Consider the following 26,982-nt stretch of genomic DNA (forward strand, 5'->3'; position numbering starts at 1 on the left):
GATCAGGGTTTGATTCCTGGTCAGGGCACATGCCCAGTTGCAGGCTCGATCAATGACTCTCTCATCATTGATGTTTCTATCTCTCTCCCTCTCCTTTCCTCTCTCTGAAATCAATAAAGATATATTTAAAAAAAAAAAAAAAATGAGTGGTTCTTAATTATAGAAAGTATCATTAAGTTAAACACAACTTCTTTGTCAACATTTTACTACTTGACATTTCAGTTTCTTATTTTTATAATCCTCACCCCAGGATATGTTTTTATTGTTGTTTTTTTTTAAGAGAGAGAATCAATGATGTGAGAAACATCGATCGGTTGCCTCCCATACAGACTCCAACCGGAGTTCGAACCCGCAAACTAGGTACATGCCCTGAATGGACCTGAACCCGCAACCCTTTGGTGTACCAGATGACACTCCAACCCACTTAGCCACCCGGCCAGGACGAAATTTCTGTTTCCAACAGCATCTCAGTACAGTCACATGTTAACAATGTACTGTCCCTTGGTGCTGCAGCACGCTGCTCCGACTCTAAGCAGATGGCAACAGGCACTTAAGTTTCTCTCGAGAGTGCCCAAACACCAAAAAGTGTTGTAGGTGACTGATTGATCACACACTCATTTATCATCACGATCACAATCCTAAGGCTTTTCCAAGGGCTGACCAGAAATAGTTACCAAACAACAAGAGAAAAATTTTGCCAGTGTTAACGTACGCACAGGCAAGTAGCCTAAAAGCGTTTCTGAATTTAAAGGCTAAACGAGGTCCTGGCTAGACATGAAAGCTCAAGTTCGGAATAAATGTCCCCTAAGGGACATCTCACATGAACTGAAAACGAATTACTTTAGGAAATCACTTGCCTTATTGACTTCACGGCAGAAAGAACAGCTCAGCTTGAGCACAGTCCCTCGCTAAGACAAGCCAAGAAATGGCTCAGTTTCCCATGGAAGAAGCCCCTCATCCCTACAGGCGAAAACACATCCCAAGAAATAGAGGCATAACGTACTCTTTTTTTATCAATTGTCCAAAAGACAAGGCAAAGGGAAGAGAGGAAAATCCTTCAAGAACAAAAAAAAGAAACCTGTTTTTCAACACTACCGCCAGGTCGATTTTCGCACTCACTCACCCCCCAAAAAGTAAACCTGCTTCTGTTCATTTAGCGACTACTACTTGGAGCCTGCATTTGATCATTTCATTCAAGAATTACTAAATTCAAATTTGATCATGTCCCTCAATCTAGTGTGCTAAAAAATGTTAAGGCAATACAACCAACTGTGTTGACCTCAGATTCAATTGTGAAAATTTGTTTTGGAAGAGCTGCTGCCACAAAAATAGGTTGAAGATGGGGGTAGGGGGGAGAAATGTCCCTTTACTCAAATACACACAAACAGTGATGTTCCCTACAGTGCACATCACAGGAGGCGTGGGAGGACTGACTGGGTATGACTCTATTTACCCAGCACAGTGGTTAAGCTGAGGGACTCTGGAACCAGACTGCCTTGAGCAAGTTACATAACCTTCCTGTTCCTTAGTTTCTCACCTGTACAATGGGGATAAAAATAATAGAGGCCAATAGTAAAAGAAAAAAATGTTGTTATGATAATTACATGTAGATTATTTTGTATAGTGTCTATGGCACAAGTACTGTAAGTGTAGCTGCTGTATTTTTATTATCATTACTTTTTTGCCTTATTTGACAAAGAGATATTTAAACCAGCTTATAAGGGTGCATATGAGATAAATACCAAGTAAGTGAAATTCTGACTTGTTAGAACTGAAAGAACAAAACACATTTGCTTTGAACCAGATCACCCTCTGAAGATGTTCTGTATCATGGGAAGAGAAGGCAGAAAGGGGAAAGTTAAGTTTTCTTTTCTCTGTAAGTGGAGAAGGGAGGCAGCTCCCCCGGAAGCTAGGACTAAAGGAGCTAAGCTAAGACTGGAGCATCCGAGCACCAAGCTGTTTTATGGAGCAGTGGTTCTTTAAAAAGGTCAACGTGAACTAGGAACGCAGATGGAAGCAGCCTTGGGAAAAAGAAAAAAGGCTCTTCATCTGAGGCAAAGGGAAAGGAGTAATAAAAGACAGATATTTATAGATTTTTCCTGGCCAATCCCCAAGTGCCTAATTTGGACCGAACTTCTAGCGTCCTGAACAATCCCCACCCAGAAAGCTGAAATACCAGTGCAACCCACTGGGATAACAAGCACTCATCCGGCTCGCAGCCACATCTCCGGGAGAGAAGCCCAGCACCATGGCAGCCTCTCTGTGGTCTTTTCACCCACTCTCCTCCTGAGACTCCGCTGCTGCTCTACACAAGTCAAATTATTGTGCTCAGACTAGATTTGACACCTGGCTGCCTCCATGTCCTTGATGCCACCTTTGGCACTCCTATTACACTTAAAGCACCCACTGATTACCACGGTTATATGGATACCTGTTGTACAAGACTCTTGGAGTAAGACGTCTCCTATTTCTTTGGATTTCCTACAGGTTCTTGGCCTTTATGTTCAACAAATGGTTCCTGTGTGAATGAATAAAATAGCCATCTCTGTCTAAAAAGAATCCTTTAGGTAACGCAATACATTTTCAGGACTAGATCTGACTAGTGAGGCAATCTAGATTCAGAAGCTCCTTCGTTCATAAATTTAAATTACCCATGGACTTCTGGATACAGAGACATGCACTAGAGGAAAAGAGCATCTCCACTCTGCTCACTACCAACAAATGGCACAGGTAAGTCAGACCTTATCAATAAATGGGACATGTCAGAAGTAACTCAGCAAGTGGAAGGACTTCCCTGCCTACTCTGAATGTTTTTTTTAAAAGATAAATTAGTTTGGCTTGGTTCTACTGTTCAGCACTGACAGGTGGTGAGCTATGTTAAGGGCAGTACATCTAATAAACCAGGTAACCCAAGGAGATAGTTTAAATAACAGTTAAGATCATAAAGTATTATCAGGGCCAGCTTGAGATTCCGGCACTGAGCAGGACACACTTGCCCCTCCAACTTGCCCTCTACAAGACTAGTAGTAATACCTCTTTTCCGCCTCCCCTATGGGGATGCTGTAATAAGCACTAAGTGGTCTTCAAAGGAGCACAGCATTATTTAAGACCGCTTACTGTTATTGTTTCATACGAGTAGAGTTTTCTGGGTCTGAATTCTAATAGTTCTAGGTCTCCAATTCTCACACTGATAAAACCTGAAGCTTAACCTGTTCTGTTTCACTACAAAGGCAATTATCCAAACTGCAAGCAGGCGGAGATGAAACATTCTTCTTGGTTCAACCCTAAGTGCTCAGATTAATGGCTTATCAATGAGGAGCTTCCTCTTCTCCACCTGACTTTTAGCTGCAACTCCTGCTATACTGACTAAACCAGGTTTTTAAAATCTCAGCCAACAAAACTTAAAAGCTTCAAATATATCTGCTATGAAAATAAGAAATAGGATTTTAAAAAGAACGGGAACTATTTAAGGTTATCAGTGCCCGAAAGGGGAGAAATTAATAAATGGATTAAGTAAATATGTTCTTATGCAAAGTTCACTGAAGGATCACAGAAAACTGTCAAACTAACTAGAAATCGGTCCTGCTGAAGTTCTTCCTGTGTTCCTTTTTCTTTCAAGATACTCACCACCATCCAACATTATAAATGCCTGGCGCGCGAGATAATGTGGCAGGTCCCTGTGCAGGAAAACAAGGCAAAGGCAGCGGAGCTCCCGTGCGGTGCCGCGCAGGGCTCTGCTCAGGGCCCAACCCCACGCCCTGGGCTCCAGTGTGGAGGGAACACAGGAGGCCCGAGTGAGTGAAAAGTGCAGCGAAGGACCCTAAAGCGTGCAGCAGTGCCTGGGGAGACTCCAAGGGTGCATTTCGGGCAGAGATAAAGGATTTGAATGGAAAGAAGGAATCCGGTGTGGCTGGAAGCTGGGTCAGAGACTGGAACATGTAGCTGATGGGACCATACACATAACTTCAGGAACCAGACCGTACGCCACACCAGAAAGTTTAAAAAGGAAAGAGCTATTTCATTTGCTTTTAGCAAGAATCTACAACATGAGATAAAGCGGTAGTTCTCAGGGTATGGTCTGCAGAACCTTGTGGTCCCAGAGACCTTTTCAGGGCATCTGTGGGGTCAAAACTATTTTAATGGTAATGCTAAGATGTTATTTGCCCTATTTGCTATGTTGACTTTTGCACTGATGGGTCTTAGCATGAATCAAGCATTGCCAAAGTGAACCAGGTGTCACAGTCTTCAATGCAATACACTCCCTGTTCAAAACAAAAACATTTTCACATAGAATGTCTGTGATGAAGCTGTAAAGATTAATTTCATTCAATATCAACCTTCAGGTACATATCTTTTTAATCTGTGACAAATAGGAAGTACAGATGAAATACTTCTGCACACAAGGGATTATGGTTACCTTGAGGGAAATTACTTGTGCACTATTTTAAGTTGTGAGCTGAGCTAACCACTTTCTCATGAACATTTTTACTTGAAAAGAGTGACAAATAATTGATGTTCATTCAGAACTTGGGTATTTTCTTGAAAATGAACACAGTAACCTGTCTCTTAAGACAAACAACTGGTGGTGTTTATCACTGATGATAAAATATAGACTTTCAAGTGAAAATGAGAATTTTGGAAAACATATCTGTCACTGTGATCTTGTCCATTGACAAATACAATAAAGATATTTCTGATGAAATTGGTGGTGATAACAACAAATCAATTTTCTGATATTGTAGAATTTTTAAAAATTCAACATTTGGAAGAGTTGGATTACTCAATAAATCGGTATTTTCTAAATGACTGATTACATGATGTTAGAAAATCATGCACGTTCAAAAGGCCCATTCAAAGTACAAGACAGACCACTGGATTTCAAAGTACCAGAACATTAGAAGTTCAATGATATGATGTCAGATTCCACACTGCAAATAACTTTTAAGAACCTATCAGTTGTCGATTATGATCTAGTTATCAAATAAGAACATCACAATTATCTGAGAAAACTATTAAAATATTCCTTCCCTTTCCAACCCTATATCCGTGTTAGCCTGCACTTTCTTTATAAGCTTCAGCCAAAACAACATATTGCAACAGGTTGACTCCATAAGAGCTGTAAGAATCTGTTTTCTGTTAAGCCAGAACTTAGAATGAAACAATGCCGCCCTTCTAATTTTGTTCTGAAAAAGTAATGTCATAGAAAATGCTCTTTATATTAAGTAATGGGTTTACTATTGTTTTTATAAATGAATTACTATTTTTTAAATGTCTCAGTTTTCATTTTTAATGTACATATTTGTAGGTACAACCCACATAGCTAAAAGCTGTCTGGAATTCCTAATAATTTTTAAAAGTATAAAGATATCTGGGGACCAAAAAGTTTGAGAACTACTGGTTATTAGGTAGAAAGAGATTAATAGTAAGGACATCAATGAATAAGGTGAGAAATGAGGGCATGAAACTCTCTAAATCAGAGTTTAAAAAGTTAAATTTGACAGAAAAAAAATGGTGGAAAGGGAGAGGGGAGAGGAAGACAACTGGATCTGGGATGAAAGCTTTCTAGTTTAAAAGACTGTATGGCCCGGCCGGGTGTGGCTCAGGGGTTGAGTGTCGACCTAGGATACAGGCGATCGGGGTTCGATTCCCGGTCAGGGCACATGCCCAGGTTGTGGGCTCGATCAATGGATCTCTCATCATTGATGTTTCTGTCTCTCTCTCTCCCCCTCTCCTTTCCTCTGTCCGAAATCAATAAAGATATATTTTAATTAAAAAAAAAAAAAAAGACTATGTATGAAAGCCAATGCCTTTAGTTACATATGAAGTGAGGCCCAAACAATTTCATAATATTTTGAATGAAGCTGATGAATTAAGAATAACTACAGCAGAAGTGAAAGCAAAGGTGGTTTGCTGAGGAAGGAAGGAATAAAATTCTTTAGGAAGCCTATTTCCATGATATAGGTGCAAATGAATTTAGCTGAAAGGCACGTCTTAAGAGGCCACTGGGCTGAATATATGCCTTTCCATTTTTTAGAGACTGGGGAAAATGACCAACAGATAAACCAACAGGAGTGATTCTTGAATACAAGTTACTGTGTTACCAGTAGGATTAGCATCCACTGATGTACATCTTTAAATAACAGGCAATGACAGCCATAATGATATTTCTGAGGCATCAAGAGGAGGAAAGCCTTATTCAGTGTTTAATAAGCCAGCCAAGTGCATAGATATTTTAGAAATATTCTACAACACAGATTTCGAAATCAAAGCTCCACACTTACGGTTTTACCTCCAGCTACCTGAAAACTCTGCCAGTCCAAAAAGATTCACTTGTTCAAGGTTCCATGGAGAGGAAATGCTCTAATCTAATTTTAAGACGGTCTTCCTCCTGGGACAGGTAATACGGGGTCTCACAAGCCACAGTCCTCAGGAATGAGAGTTAAAAACACATGGCAGAAGACTTCACTCTTCCTGTCAAAGCTGAGTTCTCAGCTCAGCTACACCTTGTGATCATCAAAATATATATACTTTGCAGGGGTAGGGAACAATACACCCCTTTTAAAAGGCTGCCTTGTTAAACTGTAAAAATCAACAGCATGCATTTGTGAAATGTTTTAATTACTATTTGTTTATAAAAAGAACTTCCTAAAGGAACATTCGTTTTGTGAAAATAAATGCCAATATTTAAAGTCCTGTCTTTTACATTAAAAATGGCCCAGCAGTGCCTCCGCTCAGCAGCAGAAGTTGAAACTTCCTGAGTAGTTGTGTGTATCTAAAAGCAAGAGACTTGCTTTTAAAAATATTTGATAATTTCCACTTTTTAACTTATATATAGATTTATGTAATTATCTCCCTCCATTACACTAAGTTATGTGATAATATCCTTTTCGGAGAAAGACGAGTCAACCAGCCCTTCCTTCTTTTATTAAAATCTCACTTTATATCCCCACTCTATCCTGGGGCGAGGAATTACAGGAAGTTATATGAACAACTGCTGGAAGAATTAGACTTCTTGGCTCTGTCACAGCTGCTGCAGTTTGTGCTTTCACGGCTTGTTCGGGTCACTTGCAGATGCTGTGAAGGAACATGTTTGGTTACCCTCTGCTCCCCCGGTCCCACGACGGTACAGCCTCCAGATTCCCTCTCCTTTTCAGTACCCCCCGCCGCCTAGAGCTTTGGGGAGGAAGGATCGAGGCAACTTTTCACATCAGGCAAGTTCAGGGCACCTTTATGTTTCCACTAATAAATGGCTGGTATTAGATAACCCCTAGAGGGACGCTAAGCTTTAAAAAACAACGAGATTGGTTCAGAGAGCATATTCTTAAAAGGGCACGCATTACTTTGTTTTCTATTTAACCCCCACTCCTTCCCTGAGAGCCGTGCCAAGAAACGGACACATGGCTGCACAGACACTATCCCTCTCAGGAATGAAACAGAGATAAGAAAACTCAGCCTTGCCCGGCCGGACGTGGCTCAGCGGTTGAGTGTCGACCTAGGATCCAGGCGATCAGGGTTCTATTCCCGGTCGGGGCACATGCCCAGGTTGTGGGCTGCAGCCAATCAATGACTCTCTCATCATTGATGTTTCTATCTCTCTCTCTCTCTCCCCCCCTCTCCCTTCCTCTCTCTGAAATCAATAAAGATATATTTAAAAATAAATAAAAAAAGAAAGAAAACTCAGCCTTGTTAAGCACTGATGAACTCACCCCACACTTCCTACCAGGGACAGTGAGCAGGTACAGATACACTGCACCCCAGACACTAAGCAGCAGTTGTCAATCATGTGGATTCACCAGGGGCCAGCATCTCCTAAGAACCTCCACTGGCTTCACGGAAGCCTGGGGGTTATGGGGGCTGCAGCGAGGTGTCCAATGACGAACCGTTTCGCAAGGTCTATAGGACACATCTTCTGACTTAAAAAGCAGACCTAAGAGCACTGTCCACATTATATTATATGCCAATCTGTACTTCTCACAGCTTGAGGTGTAGCTGCAACAGCAATGGCATTAAATTTCCATGTCAAGAAATGCAGGATTTAAGTCCTTTCCCGGAGTCAAGGAGAAATGAACAGTCTCAGACCAGGAGAAAAACAACCGCTGAACCTGATGTGACGCTGATGCAGGCGCAGCACCAGGGTTCAGCACTAACGAGGGAGGAGGGAGAGGACCAGAGCTGTTTTCCTCCTTCGGATCCCACTAGGGACACCTAATGACTCCTAGGAAGGAACACAGCCTATTGTGTTGTGTTGTGTGTGTACGATGGTGATAGGAACAGGAGGTGCTCCATGGCAACACAATCATGACACAAGCATCACTTTCTGGAACTGGAATAAAACGATCGACTTCCTATGTTAAGGCCAGCAATGCCATCAACAGGGAAAAATCCCTCAAGTGAAGCATTTAGTGTTCCACTCAATGCCTGATGGTACAATGCCACCAAAAGTAAATAGCAAAAGAGCACTGGTGCTGATAGGCCTAAACAACAGATAATTCCTTGCAAGGTCCCATGACCGAGGTGTCACTCCCAGTTCATTACTTTTTCTCTCTCAAGAGATCTTCTTTAAGGACACATCTTACCCTTACTCAGTTTACCCTTCGTGGCATTCTCAGTTTCTAATATGATGTTCAACACACAAGCCAGTGTGTGTGTGAAGACTCAATTTACTTTTGGAAATGCATGCCAGTAACTCCCACAGGAAGGGAATCCATTCTAACAGCATAATGTAGTTTGGAATCTTTATGTTTAAAGTAAGGAACTCATGCGTGAATATACATATGCTCACTCCCCTGCTGCCAAGTCAGCCTGTAACTCCCCACAATCCCTGGCCTCACAGGGTGAATTAAGAGAAAAACTCCTGAGCCTTTTAGAATGAATGTCCTGTTGCCCATAAAGTGGAGGTTACACATTTATGGAGTTTGGTGCTTCTTGTCATGCACCCTCCTCCAGGCAGGTCCAGGCCCTGATCCGATCTCAAGAGGCCTGCAGCTGAGGCATGCTCAGAATAAACATAAAGTGACGTGGTAATATATGTGAGTACCACCAAGGCCTGATACAATTGGTAATTTCTTCCAAGACTATTTTAACATCACCTATTTAAAATCATTCATTCACAAACTCTTAAGAGTGGGTCTGATCATTCTGAATTAGTTTAAAATGAGATAAGAATTACCCCTACTACTTATAAAATGCCTGTTACTGCTTATAAAATGCCTATTACATGCTGGACAGTATACTAACACTAGTACAAGCAACCTCTGAAGTAGACATTATCCTGAATTTAGTTGAGAAAACTGAGCCTCTAAACAAAGAGGTCCAAGTGGCAGATCAAGTGGCAGATCTGAGATTAAAATCTTTGTTTATTAGACTCCACGTCTTCATTAGCCTTGATTCCTATCTCTTGCTGTCCATATAATAAGGTAAGAATGATTGCAAGTTTCTAATCCATTTAAGAATTTACAAAGCAGGTAAAGAGGGAATGTACCTCAACACAATGAAGGCCACAGAGGATGAGCCCATAGCTAGCATCATACTCAGTGATGAAAAGCTCAGTTTCTCCTCTCAGATCAGGAACAAGACAAGGATGCCCACTCTCGCCACTTTTATTCAACATGGTACTGAACGTCCTGGCCAGAGCAATTAGGCAAGGAAAAAAAAAAAAAAAAAAAGCATCTAAATTAGAAAGGGAGAAGTAAAGCTGTCACTGTTTACAGATGACATGATGTTATATAGAGAAAACCCAACAGATGCTCAAAAACTGTAAGAACAAACAAGTTCAAAACAGCTGCAGGACACAAAACCAGTACAAACATCTGCTGCACTTATATATGCTGATAATGAACCATTAGGAAGAGAAATCAAGAAAACAACCCCATTTACAACTGCATCCATAAAAAGAAAGCACCTAGGAATCAATTCAATCAAGGAGGGGAGAGCCTTGTATACTGAAAACTGTACAACATTAACGAAAGAAAAGAATATACAAAGAGAAGACTATTCTGTGTTCACAAATTGGAAAAATTAATGTTGTTAAAAAGTCCATATTGCCCAAAGCAACATACAGGTTCAATGCAATCTCTATCAAAATTCCAATTGCATATTTCAAGGAAATAGAACCCAAAAAAAACTCCTAAAATTTGTATGCAACCATAAAAGACCCCAAATAACCAAGGCAATCTTGAGAAACAAGAACAAAGCTGGAGGTATCACATTCCCTGATTTCAAACCATATTACAAAGCTACAGTGATTAAAACAGTATGGTACAAGCATGAAAACAAACAAAGACATCAGTGGAACAGAATAGAGAGCCCAGAATTAACCCATGCATACATGATCAATTAATTTCTGACACAGGGGCCAAGAACATACAATGGAGAAAAGATAGTCTCTTCAATAAATGGGTGTTGGGCCCAGCTGGAGTGGCTCAGCTGAGCATCGGCCTAGAATACAGGAGATCAAGGTTCGATTCTTGGTCAGGATACATGCCTGGGTTTCGGGCTCCATCCCCAGTAGGGGGCATGCAGGAGGCAGCCAATCAATGACTCTCTCATCACTGATGTTTCTATCTCTCTCTCTCTCCCTTCCTCTCTCTGAAATCAATGAAGATATATTTTAAAATTAAAAATAAATGGTGCTGGGAAAATTAAACAGCCTCATGCAAAATAATTAAACTGCACCACTATCTTACACCATACACAAAAACTCAAAATGGATTAAAGACTTGAACATAAGACCTGAAAAACTCCTAGAAGAAAACAGAAGCAGTATGCTTCCTTGACATAGGTCTTGATGATTTTTTTTAATCCGACACCAAAAGCAAAGCAACAAAAGCAAAAATAAACAAGTGGGGCTACATCAAACTAAAAAGCACAGGCAGGGAAACCATCAAGAAAATGAATGGGGAAAAATAAATGCAAATCATGTATCTGATAAGTGGCCAATATCCAACATGTGTGAAGAACTCACAAAACTCAGTAACAACAAACACCCCCAAACAGTCTGATTAAAAAATAAGCAGAAGATGTAAAAAGACATTTTTTCCAAAAACAGATGGCCAATAGGTCCATGAAAAGATGCTCTATATCATTAATCATCAAGGAAATGCATATCAAAACCACAATGAGCTATTGCCTCACACCTATTAGAACGGCTACTGTCAAAACGACTAGAAGTAACAAGTGTTGGCGAGGACATGGAGAAAAGGGAATCCTTGTTCACTGTTGGTAGGAATGAACATTGGTACAGCCACTATGGGAAACAGCATGGAGGTTCGTCAGAAAATTAAAAACAGAATGACCATATGACCCAGCAATTCTTCTGGGTATTTATCCAAAGAAAACAAAACACTAACTCAAAAAAGGTTCATTGCAGAGTTTTTTACAACAGTCAAGACACAGAAAGAATCTAAGTGTCCATCAATGGATGAATGGATGAAGGAACTGTGATATATATATAGACACATACAAATATCTATATGCAGGGTGGGGCAAAAATAGGTTTACAGTTCATATGGAAAATAATACAATTAATAAATAATAACACAAGAATAAACTTCTGCATATTCACAACCGTACACGTCTTTTGCCCCACCCTGCACAGATACAGACACAGAAGTATTATTCAGCCACAAAAAAAGAACCAAATGCTGTCATTTGCAACAACATGGATGGACAAGGGCATTATGCTAAGTGAAATAAGTAAGACAGAGAAAGACAAATACTGCATGACCTCTCTTATGTGTGGAATGAACCTATCTATCTATCAATCAATCAAACTCACAGATACAGAGAACAGATTGGTGGCTGCCAGAGGCAGGGGCCAGAGATAGGGAGGTGATGGGTGAATTGTTCCTGTTTGTTTAAAAGAACTGAATTTTTTAAAAAGTCAACAGAAGTGAAATGAGGAGTGTAAAAAATGGGTGAAAAGAGTGGTAAAAATCAGATTTGGTTCTTCTGTCACAAAAGGAGGAGAAAAGTTACATAAACCCCTCCAAAAAAGACCTACGACCTACAATTAAGCAGTTCTATGAAAGAAGAAAGAAGATTACTAATATAATTTAAGACTCCAGGAAAACAAACAAACAAACAAACAAAATACCTTGGAAAATGTTCATAAGAAAGTGATTTGTTAAGAGTTTGGCTAATAAAGAAAGTATGATTTTAAAAGTCCCACATGATTGTCCTTTCGGTCCAACACATAAGATATACAACCTAACATTTATTAATTTATTCCAATCATTTTACACTGATCAAGACTTAACACCTTGCTGACAGGTCCAGAGTATACACGTGTTTCTGTGTCCGAACGCTGCTGACCAGTCACGAGATAACTCATGTCTGGACTTATGTTAAGTAATTCTCAACACCTTGCTGACCAAAGCAACCGGTAGCATGGGCGAGTTCTGGCTTGAAATAGCCCGTCAACAAGGTTTAAGATCTGCAGAGAACTTAGAGATTGCCTAACCGCTATCGAAGGAGAAAACAGAGACCACAGAAATTAAATAGCTCAAGGTTACCTAAAAATATATACCCAGGTCATTAAATTACACCTTCACATGTATATGTCCTACAGATATTTTTACACTAAGGTTATCATTTTTCCACTTGTGGCTTCATGGTCTGGGGTTCCTCTTAGAGGCACTTTTGTCTTGCAAGTGTCTACTCTAGAAGAGTATATGCAGAAATTTCCTGGTAACTCCATTTCAGAGGAGACATAAAGAAAGAGTATCTCCAAAAAATGTTTATGAAAGAGCTGAGGAATAAGTTTCCCTGTGGTTGAAACTAGCTCTAGCTTTGGACCCAAAACAGATAATTAGGGGGAGTCTTACTGGCAATTCATAGAGAAGGCAATTTGCCTTTTCTAGGTGACACACACACCACAAAACTATACATGTAAATATGATAGCAGGGACATTTTTTAAAGGAATTTTTTTTAATTGAAAACTGTTAAATAAGAGGGTAGGATGTGTAAGCCATTTTGAACAGCAGTGTTGTGGCTTGTCAAGTTAGCTACCAAACAGCCTGAAAGCTGCCCTATTTCCCTCTGGCAGGGGAGCACGAGGGCTGCGAGGAGCCGCACAAAACAAAAGCTTATATCCAGACTCGGACTAGGGATGGAAAGGCAAGCTTGCCCCCTTGAGACAAGAGAAAGAAAATACAGCGTTCCGCTGAAAATACTAAAAGTGTAGCGAGAATCAGGGAGAATACATTTAGCAGAAACTGTCCAACCCCGCTAATTAACTACCACAACCTTGAAGAGACAAATATTGTTATAAAAATAATTAAGAATGGAAATCAAGTTACTTTCATGTTTGGCTGTACAGCTATAAAAAAGGGGAGCGGGGTTCTGATTTAAAATGCTTTCTTGATTGAAGAGCATGCTTTCTTAAATGAAGAGTAGACTTTCCCAGTAACCTAATACTCAACATACAGGGTTTAGAGTTGTGCTTGAACATAGTTGCTCTTGAGTATTCGGCTGCTAGGACCATGGGCTTCCTGACAAGATATACTAGCTTGCTGAATTAACTGTTCCATTTGGCTAATAGGCTTATGCAATGAGCATCTGGAAAAGGAATTATTACAGAGATACCTCAGTGAACTGATAACCCCAGGGAGGCAAGTTCCTTCTAATGAACTTTGCCATGTACTAAAGAGAAGATTTACACAAGACATGGAGCATGCTGATCTGCAGCATTGGGGCAGGAAAGCAGGGGTCAGGGTTCTTTCCTGGTCACCATGGAGGATATTTTCAAGGTGAAGGACCCATGAAGGCTTCTTTTCTGGACTAAAGGGTTCAATGTCATCTCTATACCCAGTCATGTCATTCTTTAGAGAACAAAAGGCAGATCTGGAAAATCTTAATAATTTCTGCACCGAAAACAAACTCTTTGGACAAACACCACATCCTGGTGGTATTTCGCTGGAGCTAAACAGACAAAAACAACATGAGACTTGTTTAAAAGTGAATCAGCTTTGGTCCTAAAATGGCCAATGGAATTTCTCCAACTATCACTGAGAGCATGGGAGGGTAACGAAATGGGTGAGCATCCTGGCGTGTCTATGCAACCATCAGGGGTTTAAAATGCTAAAAGCCATCCAAGTGAACTGGATTCCCCAGAAGTGTACCCTCAGAATGACTCTTCCTGAAAGACCAGTTTGTATAGTGGAAACATTACTAACATAGAAGTGAGGTTCTAGTCCACAGGCTTAACCAGTGAAATGAGTCAAGTCACTTAACCATGCTAAATTCATTTCTTCTTTAAAGTAAAGGTGTTGAACTTCAGATCACGTTTAAGGTTCATTAAAATTCTAAATGTCTCTGAGGTAAAACAAGCTCCAAGTCTCCCATCTTAAATTAAGGTCGGATGCTATTCTTGAACTTTCATAATAATGTTGAAGAAGCAGAAACTGAGTCTTGATTATTTAAATAAGTTACTTATTTAAACCGGTTACTTAAATAAGTGAGAACACTGGACTCCGAAGTTATGAAACTAACTGATGATAATAATGCTAAACTGTACTTACTGTGTGCCAGGCTCTAAGTGCCTGACATATTATTAACTCAATGAGGGGCAAACAGACAAGAACAAAGGCAATCTGAGAATCTTGAAACCAGGGAAGTATGTAAGAGGGGATAATGTTGACTATTAAACTGGAACTTAATATTCCATTTTTGGCAACACTTAATAACAAACCACAACCATAAAATGCTGATAAAACTCCTAATGGGAATGGACCACAATGTGTGACTAAATGACCTGGCCTCCTAAACTGCGAACAATTTTCAACCCAGTAAAGAAATACCTGTTAGGACCATCATCGTCTATGGAGAAGCCTGCAGCAGCTACCACATAAATGTGTTTACTCTGAGAAAATAAACGAGCATTAATCTTGATATTGCCGAATTCCTTCATGATCTGCAGCATTATTAACCTCTAAAGAGCGAGTTCATTTACAGCACAACGTGTCAAGTAGATTAAAGGCTGAAACACTCACTCCTCAGTTTGCATGACAGGCATCAGACCGCTGGACTGAGGAAAACAGGAACCCAATTGTACTTTTCTTGCAATACTTGGTAGTGCCACACTCAATAGAGGTCCCTATGCGCTGACAATAAATATGTTTAGAGAAGGTTACCAAACAGGAAGACTTCTAAAAGAATTTAAAATAGATTCTTTATTGACGTCTACTAGGAAACTGCCATAAATGCACCAGCAAAGCGTAAGATACACAAATTCTTCCTGTTTTACCTTTGGAAGGGGATGATTCAGCGAAACAATGATTCGATGAAGCAATAACTGGCCTATTCCCAAGGCCAACACAGGGACTAGGCATGTGTCAGAAAGATCGGATTAAATAATATTAACAAACGCCGCTCCACCCTCAACTACAACCATAAGCTCAAGTAACCCTTTTCAGGCTGCAAATACAGATGCCAGAGGTTAAAGCTAGAAGGTAACAAGAGATGAGGACACTGAACCGTGGAGAAGCTAAGTCAAAAGGCTAGTTCCGAGACACAGCACTGGAACTCTGCCCTCCAGCTTGCAGTTAATAACTAGGGCCCTCACCACGAAACCAACACAGCAATTCAGAAAACAAGCCTATATGCTGCTTCTTCCCCTTCACCCACTAGCACACAGTACTCTCTAGGCCAGGGCCCACTGTCTATTTTCGTACAGCCTATGACAAAGCCTAAAAGTAGATTTTCCATTTTTACATGACTCAAAACAGTTATCCAAAAAAGATTATTTCATAACACATGAACATTATAGGAAATTCAAGTTTTAGTGTCTATAAACAGAGTTTCACTGGAACACAATCACACTCTTGTTTACATACAGCTTATGGCAGCCTTCACATTATAACAGCACAGTTGATTAGTCCCCAAAAGCCTAAAATATTTGCTATCTGTTGTGGCTTCTGTTTCCTGACCTAGTGAAAACCTACACTGTGAATGTGGCATATGAAGAGTTACTTGGGGAAAGAAGAGAAAATAGAACAGAGGAAAGAACTAAAGTGCGTGCCCACACTTTATCCTTTGAATTCAAAGCAGAGAGAACAGGTCCAACAGAGCAACAGGGAGGAGAGGTAGGTGGTCAGATTCCACATCATGACAATGCTGTCAACACGAAAAGCTCCACTACTTAGACCTGACGATCTTCAAGAACTAAAGATTCCCTTAACATATGTTTTCTTCAACTATATAAAGTGGCAGCAGACACAAAGCTGAGCCATAGGTGCCCTCCGTCAACAAATTACATGGCTCGCCCAGCCGGGCGTGACTCGGCGGTTGAGCATCGACCTAGGATCCAGGCGATCGGGGTTTGATTCCCAGTCAGGGCACATGCCCGGGTTGCGAGCTGCAGCCGATCAATGACTCTCTCATCATTGATGTTTCTATCTCTCTCTCTCCCTCTCCTTTCCTCTCTCTGAAATCAATAAAGATATATTTTTAAAAAAAAACAAAAAACCAAATTACATGGCTCTAACCTCTCAGGGCTCCTTAGAATATTCCTCCAGTGTCAGAGCGGTAAGAGGCAAGAGAATGTGCCCTGGGCGTGAATCCTAGAGTAGAAATCCCACTCCACGCTCTCATTCCAGCTGGGCCTGAGCTTCAGGCGGTCATGTGACTCTCTGAATGGCTAATTCTTTTATTTATAAAATGAGGCATGCTGACCAACCAGAGGAATATTATCTTTCTCAGCGCCTAAAACTAGAGGAAAAGTGAGACTGGGAAAGAGCCGAGGAAATTTATTTTTAAAAAAAAATTGTTGCCTGGCCGGGCAAGGCTCAGCGGTTGAGCATCCACCTAGGATCCAGGAGATGGAGGTTCGATTCCCGGTCAGGGCACGTGCCTGGGTTGTGGATTCGATCCCCAGCAGGGGGCGAGCAGGAGATAGCCGATCAATGACTCTCATCATCTGTGTTTCTCTCTCTCTCTTTCCCTCTCCCTTCCTCTCTCCGAAATCAATAAAGATACTTTTTTTTTTTAAATGCTTTGTTTTCTTCTTTATAATAGACAAGATACAATTAGATAGAGATCTCTCTCATGGGAAAGCAAAGGGTCTATGGCTAAGCATCGGGCTGTGCTCAGTGACACCAGCCGCTGCCATGTTAAGATGGGAGACTAAGAAACAGAGGCATTTGAATTCAAGGATATGAGTTTGTTCCTTCTCTTTTTTTAGGGGCTTCTGGAAACAAAGACACATGTACCCATGCAGGGTGTGTTCTCTTTTCTTTCCCCAGAGGCAAAAGCAACATTTGTCTGAATAATGCCTGCTATACAAGTAGCCACCCAGGCATTAGTCATGAATATTATCTGTAAAAGGAGTGGGTTAGAACAGTCAGCACCTCCCTACCAATGCACTCCAATAAAACGAGGCTTGTTTATCACAGTTCATACACTTGAAACAGTTTGGGAGGGTACAGTGTTGTTTACCTACTAGTGTAGCTTTACGAAAATATACCACTTAGCCCTCTGAAGAACAAAAACAGTGCACCATCTAGTCTAGACAGGGAGGACTGATTTTCTGAGCGGCAATATCATTTAGTCCAGGAACTTGATTTTCTGCTTCCGAAAGGTTTTGGTTTTTTTAAACCAGGGTGGAACCTAAAGCTGAAAGCAACATTTCTGTCTACAAGTTAAAGTTCCCTAAAAAGCTTTAAAAAAGAAGTAATTTCAAGAACCTGAAGGAAGACATTTTAAAACTTAATGAATATTAAATATAAAATTGCCATATGATCCAGCAAATCTACCACCAGGTATATGAAAACATATGGCCATACAAACTCGTATACAAGTGTTCACAGCAGCATTACTAACAATGGCCAAGAAACAATCCAAATGTGGCACAACCAACAAAATGTGGTATAGCTATAGAAGGGAATATTATTTAATAAAATGAACCTTGAAACATTATGCTACGTGAAAGAAAACAGTCAGAAATGACCACATACTGTATAATTCCATTTATAAGCAGTTCCAGAATGGGAAAATCCATAGAGACAGAGAGAAGATTGGTGATCACCAGGAGCTAAGGGGGTAGGACAGGATGACTTCTAATAAATGTGGGATTTCTTTTGTGGGGTAATGATACTGTTCTAAAATTAGACAGTGATGACAGTTGCACGACTGTACATCTATTAGAAACTACTAAACTGTGCTCTTTACTTGAATGACTGGATTTTATGGTATGTGAACTACACTTCAATTAATCTGTTATGAAAAAACACCTACTGAACTTTTTTCCATCACTAAAAATGACATACTTTATATTGTAGACAGCTAATATTGAGCTGTAAGTTAAAATCTCATTTTTGCTGCTATCAGTTTCTATATAAAGAAAAAAAAAGAGTCAGGTTTTAAAAGGGCCAAAATATCCCTTTGGTGCTAATTCTCATTTTGTGACACATTAAACTTGATGACAAGCTGAAAGGTCTTGTGCTCACAGGGAAAAATCTTTTTCATATTACAATCTCCCAGGGATCCATTCGGGAAGGTCCATTCTAGAACTCTGCCCTGTGGTGCACACCATGTATGAAAGCTTAACTGCAACAACATATCCACATGGAACAAGAGAGAGGGGGAAAATACTGTGGGGGAAAAAATTCCCAAAACAAAACAACAAGGCTGTAAATCAGACACACCAGATCACGCTAAACACAGTTTGTGCTGGTAGAGACTTGAGGTCACTTACCGCCTGGGTCTTCAGGCCTTGTCTCGTCACCTTAGGCGTAGTACCTGTGTTGCCTACAGCCACCTCTTCAGAAACTGAACTCTCCCTGATATTACTCAGAAAATCCACTTCATCGTCAGCTTTTGTGTCTGGCATTTCTGAAGAGAAGAACATGGGGGTTGTTACAAAGTACATTTGAAAAATTGATTCTTGTGCCTCACTATTTATACAACATGCTCCAGGTTTCACGTGCTTTGTTTGTTTTTACTTTGGGGCTAAATGGAAAAGTATTCTTTTGCTCTCAGGAATTGGAGTCATTTCTGACCCTGTGCTGAGCGATTCCTTTATTACATGGTTGTATGGTTCTCTCTAGCAGGATAGGTTTGTAGCTAAGGGAAGGAAGGTCCAATTCAATGTCTCTAGAATTTCCATTTTCACCACTGACTCTTCATGACAAATCTGAGTGTGGTGCTGACTTACATATAGAAAAATAAAATCACACGCTCCAAGGTAACACATTAACAGCTGGAGCTAGATGGTCCATCTTGACCATCATCAAAGAGGCAAGAGATGCTTGCATTTGTACAGGACAAAAAATAAAGAACCTCTGAGAATGAAGTAAAGCATTTGGGAAGAGAGGCTTTCTTTAAAAAATACTACATACACTCACTTACCCAGAACTGCAATTGATAAGCGTGAACTGTTCTACTAGTAAGTTATTTTCTGTTTTAATTTTTGTTCATCACAAACTAGAAATTCCTTTTTCTAAGAAAAAGTTTTCACATGTCTTCTTTAGAATTATGCTCAATACAAACCAAACAGCAGTGGTTACCTGATCACCATATGGTCAAGCAAATACAGGAAAGGAGTGATAAAATAATGCCTGAAGCAAATTTAGGCTCTGGCACTTCTGTGAAGGGGACTGATGACTGAACAGTCAACCTTCACCTTGATAATCCAAATACAAACGGAACTATCATCTCAATTTCACATGGAAAATTTTCTCTGGTTGTTATTAATCTAGTCATGCCACTACTAGGGCAGAGAAAGCTGTTCCCTACATCAAAGAGCAGAAAGGTTCCTTTCAGCAAAGAATAAATTATATTAAAGTTTTGTTCTAACAGAACATTGTGACAAGTACAAAGGTCTACTTTACATTTCGTAAAGTTATATTTCTATAAATAAACTTTTATAAATTTCTTCTTTCTTTGCCCTTATAAGTACATAATCTTACTAGCAATTTAAAATAGGCAAGGAAACCCAAAGAACCAAAATCTGTCCTCTATTTCAAAAAATGTGATTAAATTTTAAAATCTTACTAAACACTACCCTTAGAAGTATTCTTTGATCAAGATATTTCAAAGTGAGTCAGAGTAATTTCTTTTATTGTTTTCGAGTTTTATTTATTTGGGGATGTGATTTTTGGTAAAACCTTGCTATCCTATACCCATCAACTGATGATATGTATTTCTGGCAAGCAGCGACCAGTCACAACGGTAAACAGTGATTACTGAGACTTGACGGGTGTTGGCACCTCTACAGGACTGGCCTGGCTCACTCATGTACAACCAGTTTCCCAAAACACTGTGATCAATGCTCTTGATGGGTGAAGGGCCACAAACCCTCTTTCTAACTGGAAGTTGTGTGTTTTCCCCATTTCAATTTCTATTTGGCTTAATCCACAGTAGCATATAAAAACAGCGGCCAGTGCCATGGGGCTCCTTCCAAATCAACAGTTAAACTCATGTCTCTTCACTCGTAAAACAGGGTAGTTATACTCATGAATGGAATATAAACTTCCTAGAAAATACCCTTCTGCTATGAGATCACACTCAGGTGCTTTTTTTCCAGGGCAATGTGACCAGGGACTTTCCCCAATCCAGGCTGTTTTCTGAAGAAAGCACAGATTTTTATCACTGGCTACTTCTCTCTGTAATTTGAGGCCATGAGCACTGAGCACATATGACTTCTCTTAGTAGCAGAACAAGTAACTCGCCCACACATATCAACCAACCCCAACAACCCCAGACATACTGCTGAAATGGCGCTCATCTCATTTTCCTTCCTAAAACCTCAAGATCTTAAAAATCATTTCTTAGCATCTTTATCAAAGTCTGAACTTCTCCCTGGTTTCTACCTTTCCTCATAGAATACTATAGATAACAATGCTCAGATAGTTCACACTGCCTTGGGTTAAATTCTGATTGCTGAGCCAGAAAGAGAAATAAGTCCAGCCCATGTGGCCAAAGACACGGCACCCAAATGAAAGGAACAGAGCCAGGCATCAGCTTACAGCCATTCCCATTCTTCTGAAATGTCAACCTGCCCGGCCCCCAAAATAGACTTGTTGTTGTGCCTTATTTTAAAAATTAGAGACCTTCTCATTTAAATTCTGAGCTAGCAGCCAACAAATTTCTACCACTTACAATACAAAACATTAATAGAACTAAAATGACCCAAAAATAATACTGCAGGTTTTTTTAAATCCCTCAACTGAATTAAAAAAAAGAGATTATAAATGGTTAAAAATGCTTAATTGGGGAAAATGACAATTGTGTTTGCATTGCTCTGCTTCCTAAGCAACTTCTTTTCCTGTTCTGTTTGCTCATTTCTCTACACACCCCACCCCCACACTCTTAACCTGTACTACACTTAAAGGAATTTTCAAAAATTAGGAAAAAACATCAAAAACACAATCAAACAATAAAAACGAAACAGGCTAGTTCTTACCTACAAAAGCCTGGGAGCAAACATTGAGACAGGTCCTCTGTCTATACCTGGTAACAGGTGGCGGTTTCTGAGCGAATCAAACTGACCTTGAAAGGTTTCAGGAGTAATACCGAGTCTGACTCCAGTTTCAGCTTTGGCATCAACTCCCAGTGAGAAGTTTTACTCGGAGGGCTGATTTCCACTGAGCAGTAGTGGTTTCTCTTTGCTCTCTGGACATGGAACAGGCTGCTGTGTGAGCAATCAGCTCAGTGCAGCTGCTTCACCAAGATAAGCAGACACCACGTCTGCCCTATGACAGCAGCTCGGCAGACTGGGCTGGGGCGGAAATCCTGCATCCTATCCCTGCACGGTGCAGGCTCCTGCATTCCCAGGCTGCTGCCCGAAAGCTACAGGCCCTAGGACGGAGTCCCCTTGCCCTCCCCCTCCCTGACGACCTCATCCCACCATCTGGGATGCGGGCCATTGACTTAGAACCATCCTTACAGCCAGCTGCTCCCAAAACCTCTACTCTTACTTTGCTCAGAACAGACTAAGGCTGGAGGAGGAGTTTCAGGCTTATAAATAAAACACACTTTTTCAGCACTGTTTTGATGGCTCTAGAGAAAACGACTAAGCCGTGTGATGCAAACACCTGCTAAATTCCTTTATCGTTTGAGAGCACCAGTGATCTGGCAGACACTGTTCCAGGGTAAGGCTGCAACAGCTCCAGCGTGACGGACAGAGCATTTACGGACTTAAGCAACCAAGCCAGGGGTCTGCAATACAGCAAGCACAGTGTGTTCAACCCTGAAGTGATGTGCCTCCCTGATGGTGGTGACTACTAACCTGGCAACCGACCCAAGGAATGCAAGACCTCTAAACAACAGACGCCTGGATTTCTACTTGCACATCACACAGACTCTAAGGGAATTTGTCTCTCACGTTGCTAATTTTGTATTCTGCTTTGCTCACCTGTTGCTGGCTCAGGTCCTTGAACCGGCCGAATTATCTTCTCTGGCTCCTCCCTTCCAGCAAAACATCCTGCAGGGTTTCCAAGGACTTCTTCATGAGTGCTGCCCATTGGTGCAGTCTCCCCAGGCAGGAGAGCGATCACTTTCCCAGGAGAAGTGCTCTCCAGCTGTTCAGCCCCTGGACCTGACTCTGAAGGACTCGCTGGTGGCATGTGACTGATTTCCCCCTCTGCCAGCAGGGCTCCTGAGGCCTTGACTCGCTCTATGACAGCATCCACTATACGACTCGCAGCCTCCTCGATCGAGTCTGCTCTCTTAGGCAGATACCCAGCTTTGGCAGACACAGCATAAGGTACAGAGGGAGTGCCCCCGTCCCTGCTCGGGGCCTTGTCATCACCGGTTGAGAGCCCTCTCTCTGCAGGGAGCTCTCTGGCAATGGGCTGCAGTGGGACATGATGTGCGTCGTCATTGATTTGGGCCCCCTCAGAGTCACCCATGCTGCAGCTGAGGTCAGCTCCCTCCAGCTTCCCCTTCTCCCAACCAAGAGGCACCATCTCTGGGGGTGCAGCACCTTGGAGGTCAGTGGCACCTTTATCTGGTAAAGCTCCTGGCAAACCCTGGGTCATACCCTCCTGGCTCCGCAAGACTTCTGGAATCAGGTCGTCTTGGACATTGTGCGATAAATCCTTTCTTCTGGCTTCAACAGTTCCTTGCAGAGCACTATCCACTGCAACATCCAATGCCATATCTCCACTCACCGCACAAGCAGTGGTCTTTCCCTGGGTTTGAGTGTATTTTACTCCAACATCCATAGCAAAAGATCCATTGCAATTAAGAGCCTTAGACCCATCTGGTAACAGCCCTGGCAGCAGAGGTGAGCTGCTCTGCTCTGCACCCACAGCTTCTTGGCCCAAGTCTGCAGCCAGACTTGCTCCTGGTGGCACCGGGCTCTGTGCAGCCCCACCTTCAGTCACCAGTGAGACTGGTGGGGCCACTTCCTTGTTATGTTTGGTTTCTGCGTTCAGACAGGCCGAGGGTGTGCCCCGTGAATTACCGTGTTCCAGTGCTTTGTCCTGGGCACAGGCGGCTGAGCTAGGTTCTCCCTGGACTTCTGGTAACTCCTGTCCAGGGGCGTCTGTTCCCTGCTCTTCCTGCAACATTCCTGAAGGAAAAGTATCTTCCTTAATGGAGGAACAAATCACTGTTTTAAATTTATCGTCCTGTCCCTGAGCTGCAGAGCTTTCTGGAACCACCAGATTTTTTCCTTCTTCAGTCAAATTGCAATCAGAGGCCAAAGGGGCCTTACCCACATGTAGCAGGGAAGAGTCGGTGCCCCCCTCGACACTCAGAACTTCAGGGGCTGCTGAGAGGCAGGGACCCTCCTGCTCCCCACCAAATCCTACAGGACTGGCATTCCCCATGCTAGGCTGAAGGTCCGGGGCAGTGGAGGCTGTAAACAGGCCTGCTGCACTGTCTTCTAGTGGCTGCTCATCTGGACCGTTCCAATCTCCGCCATCTCTACAATGTGTAGCGGTATGTGGTTCAGGAGTTGCTGTTCCCTTTTCTTTCTGGGAGGGGACAAGAGAGAGTACGTCATCTTTCATTACTGATTCGCCGCCTGCCAGAGAGAAAGTCCTGCCTGATGTCACTGCCTGGTCCGGCGCTGGTTCTGTCTCTGCTTTGGGGGAAACAGCAGGTGGATGATGAGAGACCTCAAGCATATTTGTTAAAGATGTTTCTAAGTTCAAATCTCTTGCTTGGCCCTCTTTACCCGAAACTTCAAGAGGACAAAAACCCACATCTTCCTGGGTGTCTCTTACAGGGTCAGGGGTGACTGTGCTAGTCTGTGGGCCTTCCGAGCAGACGGCAGTGGGCGGAGGCTGTGCGTGGGGCAGTCCTGCGGTGGTGCCTCCAGGCTGGGTGACTATGTCATCACAACGCTCTGCAGCCAACGCACTGCTAGAAGTCACCGCGTTCTGTCCACAGGCGGAGGCAGCATGAGGTTTATTGTCTCCAGGCGTGGAGCAGACGGGTGGTTTGCTGCTCTGGCTCTGAACATGAGACGAATTCGTTTCTGATTTCTGGTTTGGCATAACATCTTTTTGTGGCCTGGGGAAGGTGAAGTCAGAGGGCGACAGTTCCCCACGTGTGTTGGCTAAGGGAGTGTCTGCCTCTAAGCTGTCTGAAATCTTGTCATTTGCAGCAGCTGGAATGATGAGAGGGTGCTGATCTGCAGCACGAGCACTCCCTTCACAACATCTTGAAGTTTCAGTTTCGGCAGTTTTTTCAACAAGGGTTTCTCCATTACTCAATGCAAGTAAAGACTCAGCAGGTGTGTCACCATTCAGGGAGCTGGTGGCAGAAACACAGTTCGGAACAATGGCTTTATCCACAGGCTTCTTTGTGTCCCTCACGTCAGAGGCTCCAGCTGTGCTGACATTAGAGTTCTCGAATCTTTCCTTTGTACTTTCCCCTACTTTGGGTATCTTCTTCTGCGTGGTGGTATCTGGGTTCACGAGACCGCGTTCCGTTCCCCCTGCAGTCTCTGGGACACTGGCATCTACTGTTGAACTGCCTACCAGTTCACCTCCAGAGAAATGCTGGGCTGTGCCTGATTCCATGCCTGGGACTCCCAGTAGGACAGCACCTCCACTGCTCAGAGACTCCTGGGCTGTGGCCACTGCAGCAGATTTTGTTCCAGTTTCTTCACCTCTGATTTCATAGGATGGAAGGCCTTCTGTCCCCTTTCCTCCACAATCAGACATGCTCCGAAGGCAGCTCTGGGGATCAGCCACATTCTCAGAGTCCACAGTGGCTGTTGGCTCCGCCTCTTCCTCTTTTCTCTCCAAGCCTTTATTTTCCTTCCTACGGGAACCCTCTGTATTCTCTTCCTTACCCACACTGGATAAATCGGAGGAACATTCAATCTGCCCAGCCGTGCTCCCTGGGCAGCCAGGAGAGCTCTCAGCATCTGCAGGAGGGGAGGAACACTGCTGGCTGTCCGTGGACACTAATGCGCAGGGAAGAAATGAGCCATCTGTATCTTGGGCAGTGGGCAGACCTGAAAGATCCTGTGCTGTCACCGTTAAGGGCATACAGTTGTCCATCTCTTTGAGGTTTGTTTTCTAAAAGGAAATGAAAAATTTTTTTTTTAAATTGTTCAAGGGAAAAGACGTCACTGACACCTATACACAAAAATGCTGTTGGAGAGAACTCACTACCATTCCAGCCCTTCTGAGAACACACGATGAGCTGATCTAAATAAATACAAATAAATTTTCGTTTGTTCCTGATATCACTTTCCTCCCTTGTAGCTACATATCTGCTGGAATAATAAAAACAACCAAGAATATACAAGATGACTATTTTCTATATTATAAACTTAGAAAGTAACTTAAAAGTGAGCATCAAAAACCTTCTTTTTAAAAAGCACAGTGACTTCCTTCAAATGAGCAACTAAGATTTTTTTAGGAGGTATTTAGAAGGGCAGAGGCTGCTCTTATCCTGCTTCACGTATACAAGTAAAAACAAATCCCCACCAGCTGGGTAAATGCTCTTTAATCACAAGGCACAGGCAGAAGCTCCTGTGCCCTAAATTCTTACTGAGGAGTTGCACGGTGTCCCTCAATCCCCAAAGTAGGTACCATTCAATCTGGCCTGACGATTTTAGATATGGGTCCTAATTTCAAGAACAGTAGATATTCTTTTGCTTTTTGATAACAGCAGTTCCTCTGTTGTCTAATCTAAATATTAAAAAAATAAAATATCAAACTAATAATACCTAATTCCTTATTCTCAGATGGCTTGAGAATATTCTAGGTCATCTTCAAAAACAGTTTTTGCAATTTTAAAGTATTTTTTTTAATATAAACAGATATAACCACTACATGGTAATGGTTAAAATAATTATGGTTGATCAAACTGACAGAAAATGCTATGCCATATACAAATGTTAAAACTATGAAGACCAAAGTAAAATTTTTTTAAAAATAATAATTATAACATGATGTAGAAAAAAAAATAAGTCCTTAGTTAATCCAAGGTTATAATTTGCCAAAATCACATGTACATGTAGACAAGGCTTATGAAAAATGAAGAAGAAAAAATACAAATGATCTTTAGGGTGAGTTTGCCTGTAAATCACAATTTCAGGAATTCTTATAATAATCCTATTTGTTCAGTGCTCAGAAATTATTTTTAAACCATCTGGTTTGCTCTTAACTCATTATCTGGCCTATTGCAATAACTTCATGCATATTTCCTGTCCGCTGTCCTCTCGATCATTTGCTCACCCAGGAAAGACACTGAGTACTTAGAGTGTTCTGTCAGCAGACTATTTCTGCCTACCCACTGGGTCTATTGTAAAAGTTTAGTGTTGTGCTCAGTGAAGTCCTTCCAATAAGAGCCCTAGAAAAATGTATTCCACTAAAAGCTTCTACGCTATGTTCCATGGCATATTCAAAATTAGCTTGCTTTTGGTTCCTGTTGAAAGCATAACAATTTCCTAAAAATTACAAAAGCAGTTCATTATATTTAATAAAATGTAAACATTACAGAACAGAGATTTGTAGAAACAAGTGATGTTTCTTGAAAAATGTCCCTAACACATGCATCCTCTGCCAGTTTTAGTA

General features: G+C 41.6%; 1 protein-coding gene across 1 annotated transcript in view; it reads right to left on the reverse strand.

Moving 5' to 3' along the window:
• The window catches only part of AKAP13 (A-kinase anchoring protein 13), a 201,787-nt gene that overhangs the window by 82,271 nt on the left and 92,534 nt on the right, over nucleotides 1–26,982 (reverse strand). Inside the window, exons 7-8 of the mRNA XM_016209595.2 lie at nucleotides 22,353–25,476; nucleotides 18,693–18,829 (exon numbers count right to left, since the gene is read on the reverse strand). Coding sequence (XP_016065081.2) covers nucleotides 18,693–18,829; nucleotides 22,353–25,476 — 3,261 coding nt within the window. The remainder of the gene's footprint in view (nucleotides 1–18,692; nucleotides 18,830–22,352; nucleotides 25,477–26,982) is intronic.

The sequence above is a fragment of the Miniopterus natalensis genome, chromosome 22, assembly GCF_054644295.1.
Source record: "Miniopterus natalensis isolate mMinNat1 chromosome 22, mMinNat1.hap1, whole genome shotgun sequence".
NCBI classification, from domain to species: Eukaryota; Metazoa; Chordata; class Mammalia; order Chiroptera; family Miniopteridae; genus Miniopterus; species Miniopterus natalensis.